Raw genomic sequence first — 19,956 nt, 5'->3', positions numbered from 1 at the left:
TTTACGACCCCGATTAAAACAATGGTAACATTGTTACGTAATTGAAGGCGATCGGCCAACTCACAGGTTCAGGTCCATTCCAATTAGGAACCTCCTCCTTTTTTGAACAATATGAACATTTGTTTCCAGGTGAAGGCTCCAGCCTACTACATGGGGACGGCGGCGCCGAGTACGCTGCCTCGTGGAGGCTCGCTGCTACGCGCCTTTTCGCCCGCCGCGCCGCCCGTACCCGCCGACCGTGCCAATACACTTCCAGTCACCGGTACACTAATTACGCTATTAATACGAATATTATAATCCGTACTAAGTTTATTATTCGGCCGTTATGTATTTCGTAATTTTATATTAGGACTCAGCGAAACACCTTTTTTTAATATAAAAAGGACATTTGAGATGACTTAGAACTGGCAGGGTCGTGAAATTAGGAGAGTGATAGCTTATAAGTGGATTGTATGTCAAGGAGTCCGTCAAATTAGGTACAGAGTGGTGTGTGTGTAGGTCCAACGCCCGCCAAGCCCTTGCGCACATACACGATGGGCAGCGGGTCCGAGCGCAGCTTCCCGTTCGCCCCGCTCTGCCCGCGGGGAGGGGAACAGCTCTACACCATCCCGGGTAACTCGTGCCAGCCCTATTCGTAACTTATGTTCGCTTTCGTAACTTCATTTGCTTGCCGCTTGCTGTTTGTACGAAGTCGGACGCTATACTGTGTACATCATAATAATAGCTCAATTTAAGGTGCCCGCATTCTCATCTTAAAAATATTTGATTAATTTTATATACCTATATTATCAGTCACTTGCCGGTAATAAAACTTTTTTCGAAATACCACGAGCCTTTTAGTTCCTAATAATAATAAGACATGTAGCAAGTTTACATTTCCGTACTGTCTTATAAGCTACTTAAAGACAAAAAATGCGAAATGCAAAAGGTATTTGAGACATTCATTGTCTCTTATTAGGACAAATATTCTCGTGATTCTGAGTAGAACTTCCATAAAATTTACCAAATGTAAAAAACTGATGTGTACGATTTTTACCATATTAAAAAGCCTCCGCTGTACGTCTGTCCGTATGACAGCAGGCTGTAACATGACGAAGCCGAAGCGCAAGCGTAATAAATAGACTGGCCTTTTTCACTGAGGGAGGAGGCGCATCACAGATTTTATCGGTCACCGGTCAGCAATAGCCGGTGTAGTTGTCACGATAAACTTCGCATCTTAGAGGCTGTCCTGTGTGACAATGATAACCCTAACTTACAATCAGCGTAGACGAGAAAAGCCTTGCATAAACTTCGTTGCTACGAGTAGTTTGATTTTCTTGAATCGCGATCTTAAATCAACAACAAAACGTATTATTAGGTTATTTTAGCTTACTTCCCTTAGGTCAACCGGGATAATAGCCGCACCGTTTATTTTATATTTTTATTATGAAATATTTAAGTAGTGTATAGATATATTCTTTTGCTGTGTGCTTTCTACAACTCTTTGCCAAGATAATTCGTGAAGTAACTTTTTCGGTGCACTATGATTAAAATATTATTTTTACTGAAATTTTGACACCTTTGCCCCAGTTAGGCAAATTGCGTCTTTTTAAAATAATTTATGAACAATTATGATAAGACTTTGCAAACCTCATGAAACGTGTTCATAATACAGTATTTTAGAAGGTATAATCAATACAAGGGGCCAAGTACAGCAATTAACAACATCAAGTACAAAATAGTATAATTTGGGTAAATGCGTCCCTAAATTGTGACGCATTTATCCAAACCTAATTTCTAGATGTTGTAAACATTTTTAGTCGGTCAAAAGACTAAGATATAAAAATGCTCCGAGAGCTTTTATTTTTACCTTTGTCACTGACCTATTTAACGAGTATTAAATAGTGGAGATTTTATCTAGATGAGGAGTTCTGTTCAATAATATAAGGAGGGCAGACAGAAATCGGCCCAGTGGCATTGTGATTGAGGCGGTCGAGCATAGCGGTTGTGACGTGACGTCATCTCTGGGATCGCCACGTTCTTTATAATTGTTTTTTATAATCCATTTAAATCGAAATGATCTTGGGTTATTTTGATGTGTAATCGATACTGTTCATTAAAACCAACTATCGGCTATCACGACGTGTTATTATTTCATCGCCCACTTGTGAATCTACCCGCAAATATGGATTTTTAATAAAATTTAGGTGCACTGGTAGAAGATGATCCTGCCGATTCACCAATGGTTCGCCTGGCTTCTTTTCCACTCGTCGTCATATATACATACATTATATATATACACGGTGTAACATGAGGATACCGTATAATTTTAACAGCGTATTCCTGATCATATTTAAAGACTAAAATGTCCTATAAACTTTTCTGTATTTTGCCTAGTTTCAGAGTTAATACCAATTAAATAAAATAAAACAAGTTTTTATTGTTACATAGTGCAAAACGCATTTTTGATGTCGATATTGCCACTGTGGGAAGTGTGGGACGTAGTCTAAGTAACCTTATTGATAGATGTCAAAAAGTGACAAGTAACACTTTGTAAAAACTACGTTTTACGAAAAAAAAAGGTAAAAGTCCATTTTAAGTGACAAGTTTACTAATAATATTTACTTTTTATGTACAAATACATCTGAAAAATCGAAAAAAATATATTTTTTTTTGCGAATATGACCTAAACTTATAAAAAAAAATCCTTCTTTTGGCCTCAGAAAAGTATGGTTAAAATCTTTCGGTTTCCTCGTGAACACCTTGTTTTTTTTTTAATTTATTTATTCACTTTAAATATTCATACAACTTTTGCCAGCATGCCACTATTGTAAACCTCTATTACTTACCTTACCTTTATTTACTTTCGTATTTATAATATTACTAGGGATTAGTGCAAATTAAAATGTTAATTTGTGAATTTTGTAGTAAAAGCTCCTTTATTTACTTATTTGTAAATAATTTTGTTAGAATACAGAGTGCCTACTGCGAACCGCGATGGAAGTCTTGTTTCTCTGTCGCACTTACGTACGTAATCACATTTTCGACAGAGAGGCAAAACTTAGTTTGCGATTTGGCGTTCATTTTTCAAATAAAAAAAATTGGAAATTAGCGATAGACGAACTTTCGACTAGGTTCTTAATTTTACACTAACACTTTTCATTTATTTATTGCATTCCATATTTTATTACAGATGATATCTTAAACTAAATTGTCACAACATGGACCCTGAATAGGGTATTATAGCAAGTTTACCTTAATAGCTAAATACTTAAAATTACCTTATAAAATATATTACCTATTGCTTAATATCTAAATTTACCACGTATACTTTCAAAATAATTTAAATACATGCAAAACGAGAAATATGAACTCCTTCAACTCATTATCCAAGGAAAGATCCAGGGTAAAAGATCATCCGGACGAAAACGTAACTCATGGCTCAAAGATCTCCGAACATGGTTCAAACAGAGCACACGCTCATCATTCCGCGCGGCTGCGTCTAAAGTTCATATAGCCGACCTCCGGTAGGAGATGGCACTGGAAGAAGAAGAAGAAGAAGAAATACATTTCAAGTCATTAGCTTTGCAATCACCGTAAATAGTAATTAAACAATACCTATACTAATAAGAACATGATACGAATTAAAGTTCTGTATTAAAATAATGCAGTAATGTCAATAAATAATTTTTAAGAAAAAAAAACCGACTTCAATGGGGGATGCCGTTGAAAGGTTACTTATTGTTGATGGTTCACTCCAGACAATAAAATGAAAGACAGCATCTTTTGCCTAACTAAAATGATGTAAAACCACCCACGTTTCTAGTAGCATTTCGTTTCTGTAAGGGTCATAGTTCTAACCTAACCTAACCCACTTTTCTAATAGCAGTTCGGTTCTGTGAGGATCGCAGTTCAAGAAAAAGTCCAGGTCCAAGTTTGGGTCTGAGTCCATAACGAAGAGAATAAATCGCCAAACGTGAACTATGTGTCGTTAAAGAGTTCCATTCTGATCATCATCAGCAGTTCCACTTCATCAAATGTCACTTTTTTATGTAAAGTCTGGATTTGTTGATGAAAATACGAAAATCACTATATGTATGCCCTTCTCATTTGAGGAGTTCCCTCGATTCCTCGTGGATCCCATCATCAGAACTCGAGCTTGACAAAAATGTGTCTTGAAAACCTAACTTGCTTACCAATCATAACAATTATGCATTTTAGTTGAAATATTTGTTAATTATCTATTAATCATATTTCAGTCGAAACAAGTTAGGTATTTATAATTCTAGTAAATTATTTGTTTTAACGTTTACCAACAGTTACTACATTATAAAATTCGCATGTATATACCGGAGGGAATAGAATAGCTTTAAACGAGCAATTCTTGTGTATATATTTATATGTTTATTTTGGGGATCTCGGAAACGGCTCTAACGATTTCGATGAAAACCACGGCACGATATTCAATTTGCTCCATAGTCGCCGAAATAATTTGTTTGAAGGGCGATATCTTTAAAACAGATGACGGTTTTGAATAGACATTAATTTTTTTTCTAAAGAGTTCACATACCAGATAAGCAAAGAGGTTTTGTACCATTTTACCTCCTACTTCATTCCGCGAATATTTGTACATCCTCTCGTAAGTAACAATAAAATGATGTTTTGTTTTTTAATTAGCATTAACTCTGAAACTAGTCTAGGTATCACGGTTCATGGGATACAGCCTGGTGACAGACAGACGGACAGACGGACACTGTAGTCTTAGTAATAGGGTCCCGTTTTTACCCTTTGGGTACGGAACCCTAAAAAATGGTGGGTTCCAAAAAGTGGGTGTAGGCGCTAATGCGATGCAAAATTACTGACTTTCAAGAGCGGATAACTCGGAGAATCGAAAATAAAACTCGTAGCAAATTTCCTCAGCTTTCATTTTGTATAACGATCATGTCGCTAGGATGCATAGTTTTTGAGATATAAGCTAAAAATCGAAAAATGGGACCTTCAGATCCCCCTCTCCCGGCTCAAGGGCTACGGACGGGGACTTTTCATATGTTCACCTCCTAACTAGTCCAAACAAAGTTACGTAGTTAAAAATTGTGTTCCAAGCATTTCCCTCTGTACCTTTTTTGTTGCCTGACTTATATTTACTGCAACATTAAAATAATAGTTATAAACTACTGTAATAACTCCCACGGCCGATTCGGCCACGGCGACTGCTGTCAACTCCGTTATTGCTGTCTCTGGTGTGCTCGCAAGTGACTGACGTAGCCAATTTTGTTTCTAAAAGTTCGCGAGCATTGCGGGCATGTGAGCACACCATTTGAGTAATTATAATGTATTGCCGAAGGTGGTCTGGCCTTTATTTCGTCGCGCTTGGAATCCAGCTCTAAGCGCCGTCGCGATTCGAATTCAGCCACCCGGGCATTTATTGTATCCCGCCATTTCGTTCGTATGGCTGCCTGCTGCCCCCATCGCGAGGGCTCTATACGACACTTTTTTATGTGCCGCTTAAGCACATCTTTGTACCTGAGGAATTGGCCGCCCTGTTTCCGCTTGCCCTCCTCAAGCTCAGAATAAAAGATGCGCTTAACCACACGCTGGTCGTTCATCCGTGAAACGTGACCACACCACCGAAACTGACGTCGCATGAGGTATACCTCGATACAACCCACATTTTCTCTACGCAGTACTTCGGTATTCCGAACACGATCAGACCATCGGATCTTCAGTATCTTGCGTAGGCATCTGAGGTGGAACCGATCCAGCATGCGAATATGGCGGCGATAAACGGTCCACGTCTCAGCGGAGTATAGAAGGTTAGGCAGCACGACTGCCACATAAACGGATATCTTAGTGGCCAGTTTTAAGTCATGTGAGCTGAGGAACTTGCCAAAAGCTGCAGCCGCAGCCCCGATCCTGCAGTTAATTTCAGCATCAAGGTCGCACTTGGCTGTTAACGTGCTCCCCAGGTAGCGAAACTTGTCCACCTGCTTCAGCTGGTCCTCGCCGAGTCTAACGACCAGTGTCTGATGACTGAGAACGTCCAGCGACATCACCTCAGTCTTCTTGACACTGATCTTGAGCCCAAATTTGCGACAGGACTTTTGCATGCCTTCCGGGGACTCAGTCACAAAGCACAAGTCGTCTGCATACATGATCTCTGTGATCACTGCGTATGAGACTTTTGTGCGTGCTTTAAACCTGGCCAGATTAAAAATGTTGCCGTCAATGCGATAGCGGACCCGAACACCTTCAGAGCATGTGAGTAAGACTTCTCGGACTACGACCGAAAAATACAATGCGAACAGAGTGGGTGCTAGGACGCAACCTTGCTTCACCCCGCACGTAACGCGGAAGAAGTCCGATTGTTCGTCGTCGGTAGCAACGCAGCACTCCATGTCGTCATGTAGGAGTCTCACTAGCCTTACAAACTTCTCCGTGCATCCAAGCCTGCTCAGAACTATCCAGAGGGCTTCACGAGTAGTGTTGTTAAAAGACTAGTCTTTAAGACTTTTGAACCTTAACGACTCGTGAATCTTTAAGGCTCAAGCTTTGAATGCTAGAGCGTTAAAGGTTTGCTCACAAAGCGGTTTAGAACCTTAACGACTCAAACTTTTTATGACTTGTCAAAATGAAGTCTTTAAGACTCGGGCCTCATAGAGAACTCTAGCTTTTTAACTTAAGCTCAAGCCCCCGAACCTTAAAAGCTTGTGTCAAGCTTAGAGCTCATACGTTGAGCTCTCTTTGCAGAAATTATTTTTGTGTAGAGAATTTACGAATATTATTATATCTATATCGGAAGAGTAACTTAACATCAGTTAACGCATTTACTGCCTGCAACGTATACAGGGTGGACCATTTAGAACCGTGATTCCGTTGCGTATGTACATCCAGATACATTTTCTATGAAACTATATTTTAAAATTTTCCCGTTTTGTTCCGTCCTATATGTGTCATAAGAAAAAAAAAAGTATTTAAAAAAAGATTTATTACTTAATTAAGACTGGGTGATTACTTGAAGTTTTTTTTTTGTTTTTGCTCGAGCACTCTTTGTCAGCGTGTTCACATTTCACAACACATACCTATTCATACCAAGTTTCAACATTCTAGTACTAGTCACTGAGCCAACCCGCGGACTGACAGATGGCGAAACTATAAGGGTTCCTAGTTGACTATACGGAACTCTAAAAACGCGATAAGTCATAATTATCTTTTTCTGTTTTTCCCTATTTCATATTTGTTATTTGTTATTTCTTATTTGTTAAACGCTTTTACTTTTTGCTCCAAACCTATACTGCTAAAAACCTTACAGACTTAAACCTTCAAAGATTAGGAGGCTTTAAAGCTTGAGGCCAAAAGACTCGAGGTTTCTTTGCCCGTAAGCAGCAACACGAACTCTTAGTTCGAGTCGTTAAGGTTCCGAGGCTTTAAGGTTCGAGGCTTCAAGGCTCAGCAGTCGCGACTCAAGTCTTGTAGTTTACGCCTCAAAGCTTAAATCCACAACACTATTCACGAGGCACGCTGTCAAATGCCGAAATGCCTTCTCGAGGTCAACAAAGCAGAGAAACAGTTGACGACCTTGCTCTCTGCTTTTCTCTTCTAGTTGACGAACTGAAAATATAGCTTCACAGGTGCCTCGGTCCGGCCGGAAGACTGGGTCTCTGGAAGTATTTTTTCGGATATATCCATTAGGCGGTTCAGCAAGACTCTGGCAAAGACTTACCCAGGGACCGATAACAACGAAATACCACGGTAAGAGTTGCAATCAGAACGGTCACCTTTGTTCTTATATAATGCCCTTATGCGAGAGACCTTGAAGTGATGAGGGACTCGTTCCTTCTCCCATATAAGAACAAAAAGTTTCCACATAGCTGATTGCAACTCCTCGCCGCCGTATTTAATCAGTTCTCCTGGTATAAAGTCGACGCCAGCCGCACACTTGTTTTGCTGCTGTTTAATAGCAAGAGCAACCTCGTCACTTGACGGTAGCTCATCCAGTTCAACGGCAATGGGGAGTTGAGGTATTGACCGGACGTGTACCAGATCAACATTCAACAGACTGTTGAAGTGGTCTCTGCCCATCTTGTCAATACCTCATCCTTACTCTTAAGAAGGCCTTCGCCATTACAAGGCTTAAGAGGCACCTTACTGTAGCCATACCAACCACGACTGCCCTATTAGGCTATCAGTGTCAAACTGACATATTCGCGTATAACGTCTGCGTAATTTACTTTCTAATATACCTATACATCTTGCTCGCACTAATATGTCAGTACGAGGTACGATCGAGATGCATAGAAAAAAAAGTTACGCAGACGTTAGCGAATATGTCAGTGTTAAACTGGTGGTAGCCATCCTGGTATCTTCCCCAATAATCACAAGTACCGAATGTTGAATGTTTTAATAGAGCCTATAGCAAAGAAGTTGTGACGACAGGACACGGCAGCGAGGGGTACATGTCGTCGCCAGAACGGGGCTCGGCGCGGGCGCCCTATGAGGACCCCTACTACACGCAGTTTCTGGGCCCGGCGGCCGGCCGCCCCAACATTACCCCGGTCATCGATGAAGAAACCAGGTACACCTCCATCGGATTTTTCGAATGCCACTAGCAATTTTTTGCTCTTTCCATTAATTCCAATGTCCAGCTGTATATTACTTGTGTTTAAACTTGGTCGCACTTGTGTAGCGAGGGCGTGGTGATCGATGACGCGTACCAGATATATGGCATGAACGCCGTCGGCGGCGCGCCGCGGCCCATGCCGCGTCCGCCTTACGACGCCAGGTAACTATTTCTACAATACCGACCTTCCTAATAAGCAGCAGAGATCGGCGGGGGTATGCTATTTACCTTATAATTTGACATGCCTTACGTCATATTATAAGGCAAATAGCTCACCCCCGCCGATCTCTGTTAATAAGTCTAATAACCATATTATACAAACCAAACAAATACATACCTTAAAAATTTCGAACTGTGATCTGAATACAAATCGTTAGTCGTGTTGTCGTCTCAAGCTTATTTTTTTCTATTTTATCTATGAGTGCACCCATTCTTAAATCAATTTTTCCATTACCTGCATACATTCTTAAATATTCAGAACATAGTTCGCAAAAAGTGCTATGCGATATTGTGGCCACAATACCTAACAATTGATATATTAAAGTTGCCAAGTTAATAACTAAAGCATGGCGATGTTCATAAGCTCCAGCGAATTATGATGTCAAAAATAATACGAGTAGCTTATTAGTAAGTCATTAGAAAACTTTATTGTTAGAAGATGACTATGCGTGTACCGTGGCTTTTCAGGCTTAATCCCCAAGGGGAAGATATACAACGCCTTCGAGTTGAGAAAATGGAGAGGCAGCTAGCTAATTTGACTGGCCTCGTTCAGAAAGCGCTCCAGGTGCCAGGCGCCGCGCCCGCGCCGGTCGCGCCCGCCGCGCCCGCCGCCGCGCCGCGCCAGCAGTTCCAGTCTTACCAGCCCCGGTCCAACGCTCAAGGTAAACCGCTCTCGTGGCTAACTGACGACATGCTTAGTCTGTCATGTATTCATTATTTGTATCAAAATTTTATAAAATCCGAGATATTTGCATAACAATTAAACATCCCGTGTGTTTAATTCAGTAAAGCGATCAACAATGTTGTTGCCGTTCAGGGCTTCGTTGGTTAATGTGGCTTGCGTTTTCCTGCACTCAGATGCCGCACGATTTCCCGGCAACGACCGACCTCCAAAATTAGGGAGGGACAAATTTCGTAAGTGTAACCTCCGCGGCCCCAATCAACAAACTTTAAATGCTAATGTATTGCTAATGTTTTCTCTCAATACCCAATAGCTTTTTACAGAATTAACGCCTTTTCGTTTAACTAAAATCACTTAAAATTTTTCTTTAATCCTAAACCTAAGTATACCGAGGAATAAATATAATTTTCAGGCTAAGCGAACAAGAAGTGCCCCCAACGACGGATTTGGTCATTCTTTCAGGTGGTGTACTTGCAGGTCCTAAGAACACTCTATTATGCTTAATATCAGTCCTCGATCTTCTTCTTTTTCGAGTTATTCAGTTAGTAAAATAATCAGCGTATCATTGAAAGTGTCATATTTTGTAAACTGTTCAAGTTAGATTAACCAAACAAAATTATAATATTGTCTTCGGTTACCGCGATAGTTACTCATGAAATAAACTATGAAAACGGATTATATCGCGTATATTGAATTTATAATACATCCCGACGTTTCGAACTCTTTACAGCGTTCGTGGTCAACGGGTGACTGAGGAAAAATTACAAAGTGCAAAAATACCCACATACTAAAATAATGAACAATCATAGACTACAGACTTTAAGGCTGGTTGTACATGCAAAATCGGTTCATAAGGCTAGTTATACACTACAATTATTTTCAAGTAAAGATATATATATATACGCGATAAAAACTACGCCGGCTCCAACCCTACACCACGGACCCGAGAAGATTTAATTCCCTCCTAAATTGTAGGAGGGTATCCCAATATGGGACCGGCAACAAACTCGGCGGGACACATCTTTTCAAAACATCAGAATGTCCAGCATCATTCAACACTAAGGTCTCACAGTCTATGTCTCGCTTGCTCCTTTATCAGATGGACTACAGGATCCCAAGCTGGTGGTAGAGAAAAGCCATCTTCCCTATTAAAGTTTGGATATTTCTTAATCTCAATGGCCTCGCGCAGCATTCTGGGTATGTAACGCTTCTCCTTGGCAAGAACCAGAGGCTTATCAAACTTGATTGAGTGATTGGCTTTATCCATGACATGCTCACAGACAGCAGACCTAGGTCGACGGTGCTTGACATCAGCTATGTGTTCCTTTACCCGAGTGGAAATGCTCCGTTTCGTCTGCCCGACATATGATAGGCCACACTCACAGTTCAGCCTGTACACTCCTGCAGTCTGTAGAGGGGTATTGCATTTTACAGGCCTCAGGAATTGTGACATCTTCTCCATTGGCTTGAAATATGTTTTTATAGAAGCACGCTTCAAGATGTGGCTGATCCTGTCCGTGACCCCCCTGACAAAAGGCAGAATGGCAGGCCTGCGCTCGACTGTGGGGATCTTAATGTGGGACCTCTGGTTGACCCGCGGTATCCTGAGCTCGTTTGCCTGGAGCGCGCGCCTGGCATGCTGGAGCTCCGCGGCCAGATGCTGGTCATCACATATCCTCTGGGCTCTCTGAAACAAAGATTTGCCTACTGTAACAAGTTGACTGGGATGGTGATGCGATTTGCCATTTAAGTACCTATCAGTATGAGTAGGTTTCCTATACACAGTGCGACCTAGGGTGTTATCAGGATTTCTTTTTACCAATACATCTAAGAAGGGGAGAGAACAGTTTTTTTCCAACTCCATAGTAAATTTTATTTTGCTATGGATGGAATTTAGGTGATCCAAGAAAGTTGAAACACTACTTTTTGGAAGTATAGTAAAAGTGTCATCTACGTATCTTTTAAATATCTTCGGTCGCACAGGAGCCAATGAGAGTGTCTCTCCTCGAAGCACCGTCGACCTAGGTCTGCTGTCTGTGAGCATGTCATGGATAAAGCCAATCACTCAATCAAGTTTGATATGCCTCTGGTTCTTGCCAAGGAGAAGCGTTACATACCCAGAATGCTGCGCGAGGCCATTGAGATTAAGAAATATCCAAACTTTAATAGGGAAGATGGCTTTTTTCTACCACCAGCTTGGGATCCTGTAGTCCATCTGATAAAGGAGCAAGCGAGACATAGACTGTGAGACCTTAGTGTTGGATGATGCTGGACATTCTGATGTTTTGAAAAGATGTGTCCCGCCGAGTTTGTTGCAGGTCCCATATTGGGATACCCTCCTACAATTTAGGAGGGAATTAAATCTTCTCGGGTCCGTGGTGTAGGGTTGGAGCCGGCGTAGTTTTTATCGCGTATATATATATATATCTTTACTTAAAATAATTGTAGTGTATAACTAGCCTTATGAACCGATTTTACATGTACAACCAGCCTTAAAGTTTGTAGTGTATGATTGTTCATTATTTTAGTATGTGGGTATTTTTGCACTTTGTAATTTTTCCTCAGTCACCCGTTGACCACGAACGCTGTAAAGAGTTCGAAACGTCGGGGATGTATTATAAATTCAATATAAACGATATAATCCGTTTTCATAGTTTTATTTCAAAACTAATATGGTTATTTAAAATCTTAAGACATGTAGCGGATACAACTCTTTTACAACAAATATATACAACGCTAGCGCAATCAATAATGTCGTACTGCATAACAGTTTGGGGAGCCTCAGACAAAACTAAATACCTGGAAGTAAAGTGAGGACATAGGTACTTACTAAAAACTATGTACTTTAAGCCTCGAAGATACCTCACTACAGAACTGTACGCACAATGTAAGATTTGTAAGGCACTTAGTATGCGTAAATTGTACATAACCTCTGCAACCTAAAAACACCGCTTAATCTCAATTTACCAACCCAAAGAAGGAATCACAGAGTTGTACCTGAGCCCAGATGTAAATCAGCAATCAGCCTTTGCAAGGAGGCAATACGAGGTACAATCTGCAATTATATATAACATGATAAATAAGGAACTTAATATATACTCGCTAAATAATTATGAATTTAAAAAAGCAAAACTTAAATAGATAAGTGCACTCGACTATAAAGCTACCACGCGCGCACACACACACACACACACACACACACACACACACACACACACACACACACACACACACACACACACACACACACACACATACACACACACACACACTAGTTAATTCATTATAAATTTATAATGTTAATTTCATTTACTTACATTAGATTTTAAAAAAGTACTTCATACCTAATAGGAGGACTCGACCACTATGTATTTACCAACTAAGATTGAAATGAAATAAATGATTATCTTATCCTATCTTATTGGCTTCTAACTTTTTGGCAAGCAAGAAGAATGTATGTTAAGTGTTATAATGATTGATTGAACGATCTATCTTTAATATATAAAATTTTAAAAATCAAAGTCCAATAAAAATAAAATAAAATAAATAAAATCACTTTATTTCAGACAATAGTCCATATAAAAATTATTATGCTATAATATTATTTTCTAACTTAAACTAAGAGTTGCTTCAGTCGCCATATGACTAGTCTTATATTTATTCTATATTTACTTTTTGTTCTCGCTATGGTGAACGGATGGATGACCAGTAACGAAAAATGGGGCTGTACAGGCTCTCGGAGACTGTCTTAAGTATTCGATTGTCTGAGTTTCTCAATCTCTCCCAGAAACCTGGTATTCGACTTCTGATGATGGCAAAGAAGTCGGGCACCCCTGCCTCCGCGAACATGCTCGATGCGCTACAATACCTGGGTAACTTCAGTAGAAAGCGAAAAGCGTCATTGTATTGGACTCGCGAAGTTGAAAATGCTTTTCTACTGAAGTTAACCCAAAGTTGGCAGGTATACAAACACTGACAAAATGCTCTGAACAGAGCCACTTTGACATCATTTGTACACCTCGCAAATTTGCGTGCGAGCATGTTACACCTGATGGATAGAGCTCGTCTTTCTCGTTCCATGTCAAGGTCATCTTTTAAGTCACTGCACAGGATGTATCCAAGGTATTTAAACTTATTCACTACCCGCACCGGTGAGCCATCTAGAACTAGTTTAGGTATCCTGTCCGGACCTCTACCAGCCCTAAAGACCATCATCTCGGTCTTCTGAACGTTATATTTTAGACCATGAGCCGCCGCATACCGTTCACAGACCGAGAGTAGCGTCTGAAGACCACTGATAGACGGACTGAGCAGCACCATATCATCCGCGTAGCTGAGATTGTTTAGACAAACATCCCCGATATGACAACCGATCCTGGTGCTGCTCAGTTCGACTATCAGATCATTCACATAGAGGTTAAAGTGGTCCGGAGAGGTAACCACCCTGACTTACACCGCAGTCTAGTCTATATTCACTAGACGTCGCGTCACCCCACCTAACGCAGTTAGTTTGGTTCTCGTACCAATATCTCAACAGCCCGACGATTGGTTTAGGTACCTTTGTGTCGAGCAATTTGTTCCAGAGAATATTATAATTCACCAGATCAAATGCTTTACTTAGGTCCAGGAAACAAGCATAAACAGATGTTTCCCGGTCCACGTAGTAATTTACACTGTGTTTTAGGCTTAAAATCGCCGCGTCTGTTGAGAGCCCGGCACGAAAACCAAACTGAGCATCATTGATATCTAAATTACTCACCAGTGCAGGCTGTATAAGTCGCTCCAGAATTTTGCCCAGAATTGTGCCCAACGAAATGGGCCTGTAATTGCTGGCAGATCCCAGGTGTTGTTTTAGCAACTGGCACCACAACGGTCTTCATCATTTCGGGTGGTAAATAGGAATATTTGACGCACATGCAGTATAACGCACATAATTTGCCATAAATAACATCGCCAGCATACTGCACGTGTTCCAAACTAAGTCCATCATGCATCATTGGGGTAAATCCAATGGTGCCCATCTTACTCTAATGTTCTATTTTAATATTAGGCACAGCCAGCATCATATTAATAATGGCAAATAAAATGGTCAACTATATTGCAAGACATAGGTAACGCAGAGAAGCTTTCGATATAGATTTTAGAACGTTGACCCTCCTGTTGCTATCTGTATTGCACGCGCATAATTATATTTCTGTCCCGGTTGTCAATTTCACTGTACGAACTTAACAGCAACTAGGATGTGTTGCGATCTTGTTGCGATACATTGGCATGCACAATCCATTCCCCACCGGCGTCTGTAATACAACCATTTCTACTTATCTAACGAAATTTAACATTACCGCAAAATTGTGCACCCGCGCATTTCCTGGCGAGGAAATTAATAAGACGAGTGTCGTGATGAATTCCGCGCGCAGCAGTTCAGTGGCCCGGGAAAGGACACTTTCACGGTAACCTCATTCACATCGGAAAATATTTGGAAGCTAAGTACTTGAATGAGAACATAATAACAAGAACATTAGCAATGCATTTCGCATTTATCATTCATTATCACGCCGAACGCTTGCTTGCTCAGTCGTGTGGTTTTCTTATTTTCAGCTTACTTTTAATAAACAATTGTATTAGGTTTGTAATTCATCATCCCTCTCAATTAATTTCACTTTCACTCAATTGAAATATACTCGTATCCCTTCATTATCGCCTAATACAATCGTTTCATGAAAACTTCGAGTAAATCATAAATAGGAATCGACCATTATGTTGCCTCTCAAGACTGTAGCATAAGTGATAGTCGAAATTTTAATAGTACTCAAGTCACACACTCATTTAATTCGAAACTAGCATTTTTAATACAAATGAACATTTACCTATGTGTTATTATTATCACTGAATAAAAGTAAATGCTACCTATAAATAGAGTAGATCTATAAACACTACATTATAATCAATTTATTGCGGATCCTAAGGCTTCGGTCACACTGACGCGGATCCGATGTGTGAGCGAGACAGCGCAATGTACATTTTATAGCGATGTCCCTTTTGCACATCGGCGCGGTGCGCGGATCCGCGTCAGTTTGAACGAACCGTAACTGTTTTTTTTTCGCCTGCTAAAAATTATGCAACTCTAACGGGTCATGATGTCTTTGCATGCCTACCGCGTTTAATTTCCCCGCTAGGGGCGCTAGTGTAGATAGAGGTCTTTCTATGTCAAATGCATAGAAGTTTTGGGGGTTTCAACCTTTTTTATCGGGAATTTTCACTCCTTATTCATAATTGTGGTAAATATTTGTCCATCTTTGATTAATCATAGTAAACAATAGATATAGCTCAATAAATGTTAGTGGTTTAAAAAAGTGCCAACTTAAATATATGCAAAATTAAACACGTTGAAAAAATGGCACATTTAGACGTTTAAATATTTTAATTGTGTATAAAAAATTATCATAGCAGAATTTTGAGATCTGTTTTTTGTGGACCTACATCTACAGTGGCGCCAACTGGTGAGCACAGAAACGGTAGCCCTCATTTAATAAAACGCTAGGGCCACCTCACACTAGCGTCTTTTGATTGTCAGCGTCTAATCAGCGCTATTTAAAAATGGTGTCGCTGCGCAGTCGCGTCAACGTTGCGTCGAGCAGCACTTGCAGCCATAGAGTTGACTAGACGCCGACCAGGGGCGTAGCTAGAGGATATGGCGCCCGGGGCAGTCACCAAATTTGCGCCCCCTGACGACTGACAAAAGTTTCCCTGCTGCTGCCTTTTGCCCATTTTGGCGCCCTTCCCCCCTTGGATGGCGCCCGGGGCACTTGCCCCCCCTGCCCCCCCCCCCCCCCCAGTTACGCCACTGACGCCGACGCCGACGCTCGCGAGATGCTAGTGTTGGGTGGCCCTAAGTAATTTCGTAAGGCACGTATTTAACCGGTCAACTAAATAATCGGATTTCGGTAGCTTAAAAAAATTGAAATAGGTACTAAAATTAATATTTTGGCAACTTAAGCGGAGCATCAAATTATTCCAACATGAGTAGTATTTTAATGCCATTACAGCTTTTGTTTATTTAAAGGCAAGTACCAATTATTTATTTGGCCATTGAATTAGTATACCTATATTGGAGACTATTTGTGAAGCACATTTTAACAAGAAAACGACTATCTATTAACTTAAAAATGAAGTTCTTTTAAAATTATTTAGATAGCTAATTAAGGTAAATGCACACTTAAAATGCCCACCTGGCTTCGACAAACCGCGTCGAGTATGGAGTCAACTAAACCGCATTCGAACAGGCGTTGGAAACTGTGCTTACCACTGGCATAAATGGGGCTGGTGTGACTCCCCTCAGTGCATGTGTGGTGACCCCGAGCAGACGGTCGAACACATTGTTCTGGAATGCCCTCTCACCAAATTCAAGGGACGGATTGAAGACCTCGCGAACCTCAGTGAAAGGGCCATCGAGTATTTGAAGAGTGCAAACCTCAATCTTTAGATTAGTATTTACTTATTAAGATTATCTTAGGAATTTAGATTAGTATTTAATTTAAATCCAGTAACTGTAATGCCATACGATAAATAACACTTAAAATTTGTATTTCGGCCATCATTACTTGAGCTGTCATTTTAAGAGCCCGGTTACGATTTTAGTCGCAAAAATGTAAAGTTGATAGATTTCTTCTGTGAAATTGTACACCTTTTGTTACCTAATTGAAATAACAAGTACTGGTTTCTATTAGCACGACTTCTTATCTCTAGGTTTATCAGATCAATTTTTTGAAAAAAGGCTTACTAAATTAGTAATGAATTTTTTTCTGATGGACGTTTAGGTAAACGCGTGTAAAGCACTGATTTTGATGCTCTTATTTGTAAATTTCGTAAAGTTTGGACTGCTAAAAATGCTAAATTTGTATAACACATATTCTGTACTCTAGGTTTATCAGATTACATTGTTGTTATATGACTTAGAGTTCGAGGAAATGAAAGTTAAACGAATTCAATTTTCTCCAGAAATGACCTCAAAACAAGTGACAATTTCTCCGAAAATCTACTTATTTTCGACGTAGATTGCATACTCAAATAATCTGCAATGTTTACTTAAACTGTTGCTGTACTTCATTTTATTTAAATTGCAACTTTTATTTTCTGACGATTTTTTAAAAACTTCCCCTTTTATCGGTGACACGCGCTCGCGGCCTCAGTCCCGCGCGGGAGCTGGTAGAGGCAGGACGTTTGTCGATCGGCTCCGCACGTTGCATCGACGACGACGAAGTTATTTATCATTGTGTGCGTCGCTCGCCGTGTAAAAAGTTATATTTGTTTGCGTGTTTGGCTGTACTGTGTGCGTGTAAACTGCGACCAGAAACTTTAATCCTTGGGTTGTAAGTACTTGTTTATTAACCGCCTTCAAAAAAAAGGAGGTTCTCAGTTTGATCCGTATGTTTGTATGTATATGTATGTATGTATGTATGTATGTTTGTTCGCGATTATCTCGCATTTAGCTGAACCGATTTTGATGCGGTTTTTAGAAAAGTGTTTGTTACATTCTGGAGAAGGTTTTAGTATACATAGAGCTGAGCTGATGCTGAACCCTGGCTGTACCTAGTGGAACGCAGGTTTAGTGCAACATAGGCACACGCTGTTTTGGTCTGTCTTGATGAGCAATTAGGAGAGCAGTACCCAAGATGGAGCTGATGCTGAACCCTGGCTGTACCTAGTGGAAATCAGGTTTCGTGCAACATAGGCACACGCTGTTTTGGTCTTCCGACACGTCTTGATGAGCACTTGGGAGAGCAGTACCCAAGATAGAGCTGATGCTGAACCCTGGCTGTACCTAATGGAACGCAGGTTTGGTGCAACATAGGCACACGCTGTTTTGGTCTTCCGACACGTCTTGATGAGCAATTAGGAGAGCAGTACCCAAGATGGAGCTGATGCTGAACCCTGTCTGTACCTAGTGGAAATCAGGTTTCGTGCAACATAGGCACACGCTGTTTTGGTTATTCGACACGTCTTGATGAGCAATTAGGAGAGCAGTACCCAAGATGGAGCTGATGCTGAACCCTGGCTGTACCTAGTGGAACGCAGGTTTGGTGCAACATAGGCACACGCTGTTTTGGTCTTCCGACACGTCTTGATGAGCAATTAGGAGAGCAGTACCCAAGATGGAGCTGATGCTGAACCCTGGCTGTACCTAGTGGAAATCAGGTTTCGTGCAACATAGGCACACGCTGTTTTGGTTATTCGACACGTCTTGATGAGCAATTAGGAGAGCAGTACCCAAGATAGAGCTGATGATGAACCCTGGCTGTACTTAGTGGAACTCAGGTTCATTTATTGTTATCAGAACTTCCACCCCCTTTTAACCCCCAGTACCTACTGCATGTTAAACGTGTGGTAGCTCTGGTCAGGTGCCTGCTTCATCTGGCATCCCTCCAGGTGTTCCCGGTCTTGAAGAACTTAACCTGCCTACAGCATACTCTACCAACTTCAGATTAAAAGAGTTTTACCCCTTATCCGATGCGTCCAGCAGCACTCCAGGTGTTCCAGGTTTTGAGCTGTCTCCGTCATACACTACCCACAACACGTTGAGCGAGTGTTACCCACCCTTTGCCCTTGACCCTTTGTACCCAGCAGCACTCCAGGTGTTCCAGGTCTGGAGCTTTCCCTATCATACACTACCAGCAGCACGTTGAGCGAGTGTTACCCCTGACTCTTTGCACCCAGAAGCATTCCAGGTGTTCCAGGTCTTGAGCTGTATCCATCGTACACTACACACTACCAGCGGCATGTTGAGCGAGTGTTACCCCTGACCCTTTGCACCCAGCAGCACTTCAGGTGTTCCAGGTCTTGAGTTTTCCCCATCATACTCTACCAGCGGCACGTTGAGCGAGTGTTACCCCTGACCCTTTGCACCCAGAAGCACTCCAGGTGTTCCAGGTCTTGAGCAGTATTCATCGTACAACCAACAACACGTTGAGCGAGTGTTAGAAGAGTGGAGAAGAGAAGAGGATGACTTTTCATCTTAATCGGTTCAGCGTTTATTGATTCCCCATACAAATTTCCACCCCCTTAAAGGGTGAGTTCTTGAATAAAAAGTATTCTATGTCCTTCCCCGGGATTCAAACTATCTGTATACCAAATTTCAACAAAAGGCTAGTTTCCCCTCTGGGTTGGAACGTTGGAAAGTCAGATGGCAGTCGCTTTCGTAAAAACTAGTGCCTACGCCAATTCTTGGGATTAGTTGCCAAGCGGACCCCAGCAGACTTCCATGAGCCGTGGCAAAAAGGCTGGGATAACGCGAGTAAGATTATTATATATATATGATATTGCCTTAGTGCAAATCATTATCATCATGCTATATAATTTGTATGTATTATATGAATACATAGGTAAATTGTTAAGAGTAATAAACGATTATATCAAATTTACCGAAAGTTTTATTTTAACCTAATTAAAGTTATAAAGTGAC

At 40.9% G+C, this 19,956-nt stretch overlaps 2 protein-coding genes across 10 annotated transcripts in view; one reads left to right on the top strand and one right to left on the bottom strand.

Annotated features, from left to right (window-relative positions):
* Window positions 1-19,956, bottom strand: part of LOC134753714 (uncharacterized) — a 242,851-nt gene that overhangs the window by 158,672 nt on the left and 64,223 nt on the right. The gene's annotated exons all lie outside the window — the stretch shown is intronic.
* LOC134754154 (coiled-coil domain-containing protein AGAP005037) overlaps window positions 1-19,956 on the top strand; it is a 245,100-nt gene that overhangs the window by 173,868 nt on the left and 51,276 nt on the right. For 7 of the 9 annotated variants that reach the window (XM_063690269.1, XM_063690268.1, XM_063690260.1 and 4 more), the window contains 5 exons: window positions 130-262; window positions 8,413-8,551; window positions 8,663-8,758; window positions 9,284-9,477; window positions 9,674-9,730. In XM_063690269.1, coding sequence (XP_063546339.1) covers window positions 130-262; window positions 8,413-8,551; window positions 8,663-8,758; window positions 9,284-9,477; window positions 9,674-9,730 — 619 coding nt within the window. The remainder of the gene's footprint in view (window positions 1-129; window positions 263-8,412; window positions 8,552-8,662; window positions 8,759-9,283; window positions 9,478-9,673; window positions 9,731-19,956) is intronic. The other 2 variants (XM_063690263.1, XM_063690265.1) reach the window with 1 other exon arrangement.

This window comes from Cydia strobilella, chromosome Z, assembly GCF_947568885.1.
Source record: "Cydia strobilella chromosome Z, ilCydStro3.1, whole genome shotgun sequence".
In the NCBI taxonomy this organism is placed as follows: Eukaryota; Metazoa; Arthropoda; class Insecta; order Lepidoptera; family Tortricidae; genus Cydia; species Cydia strobilella.
This window is presented reverse-complemented; position numbering and strand designations above follow the sequence as displayed.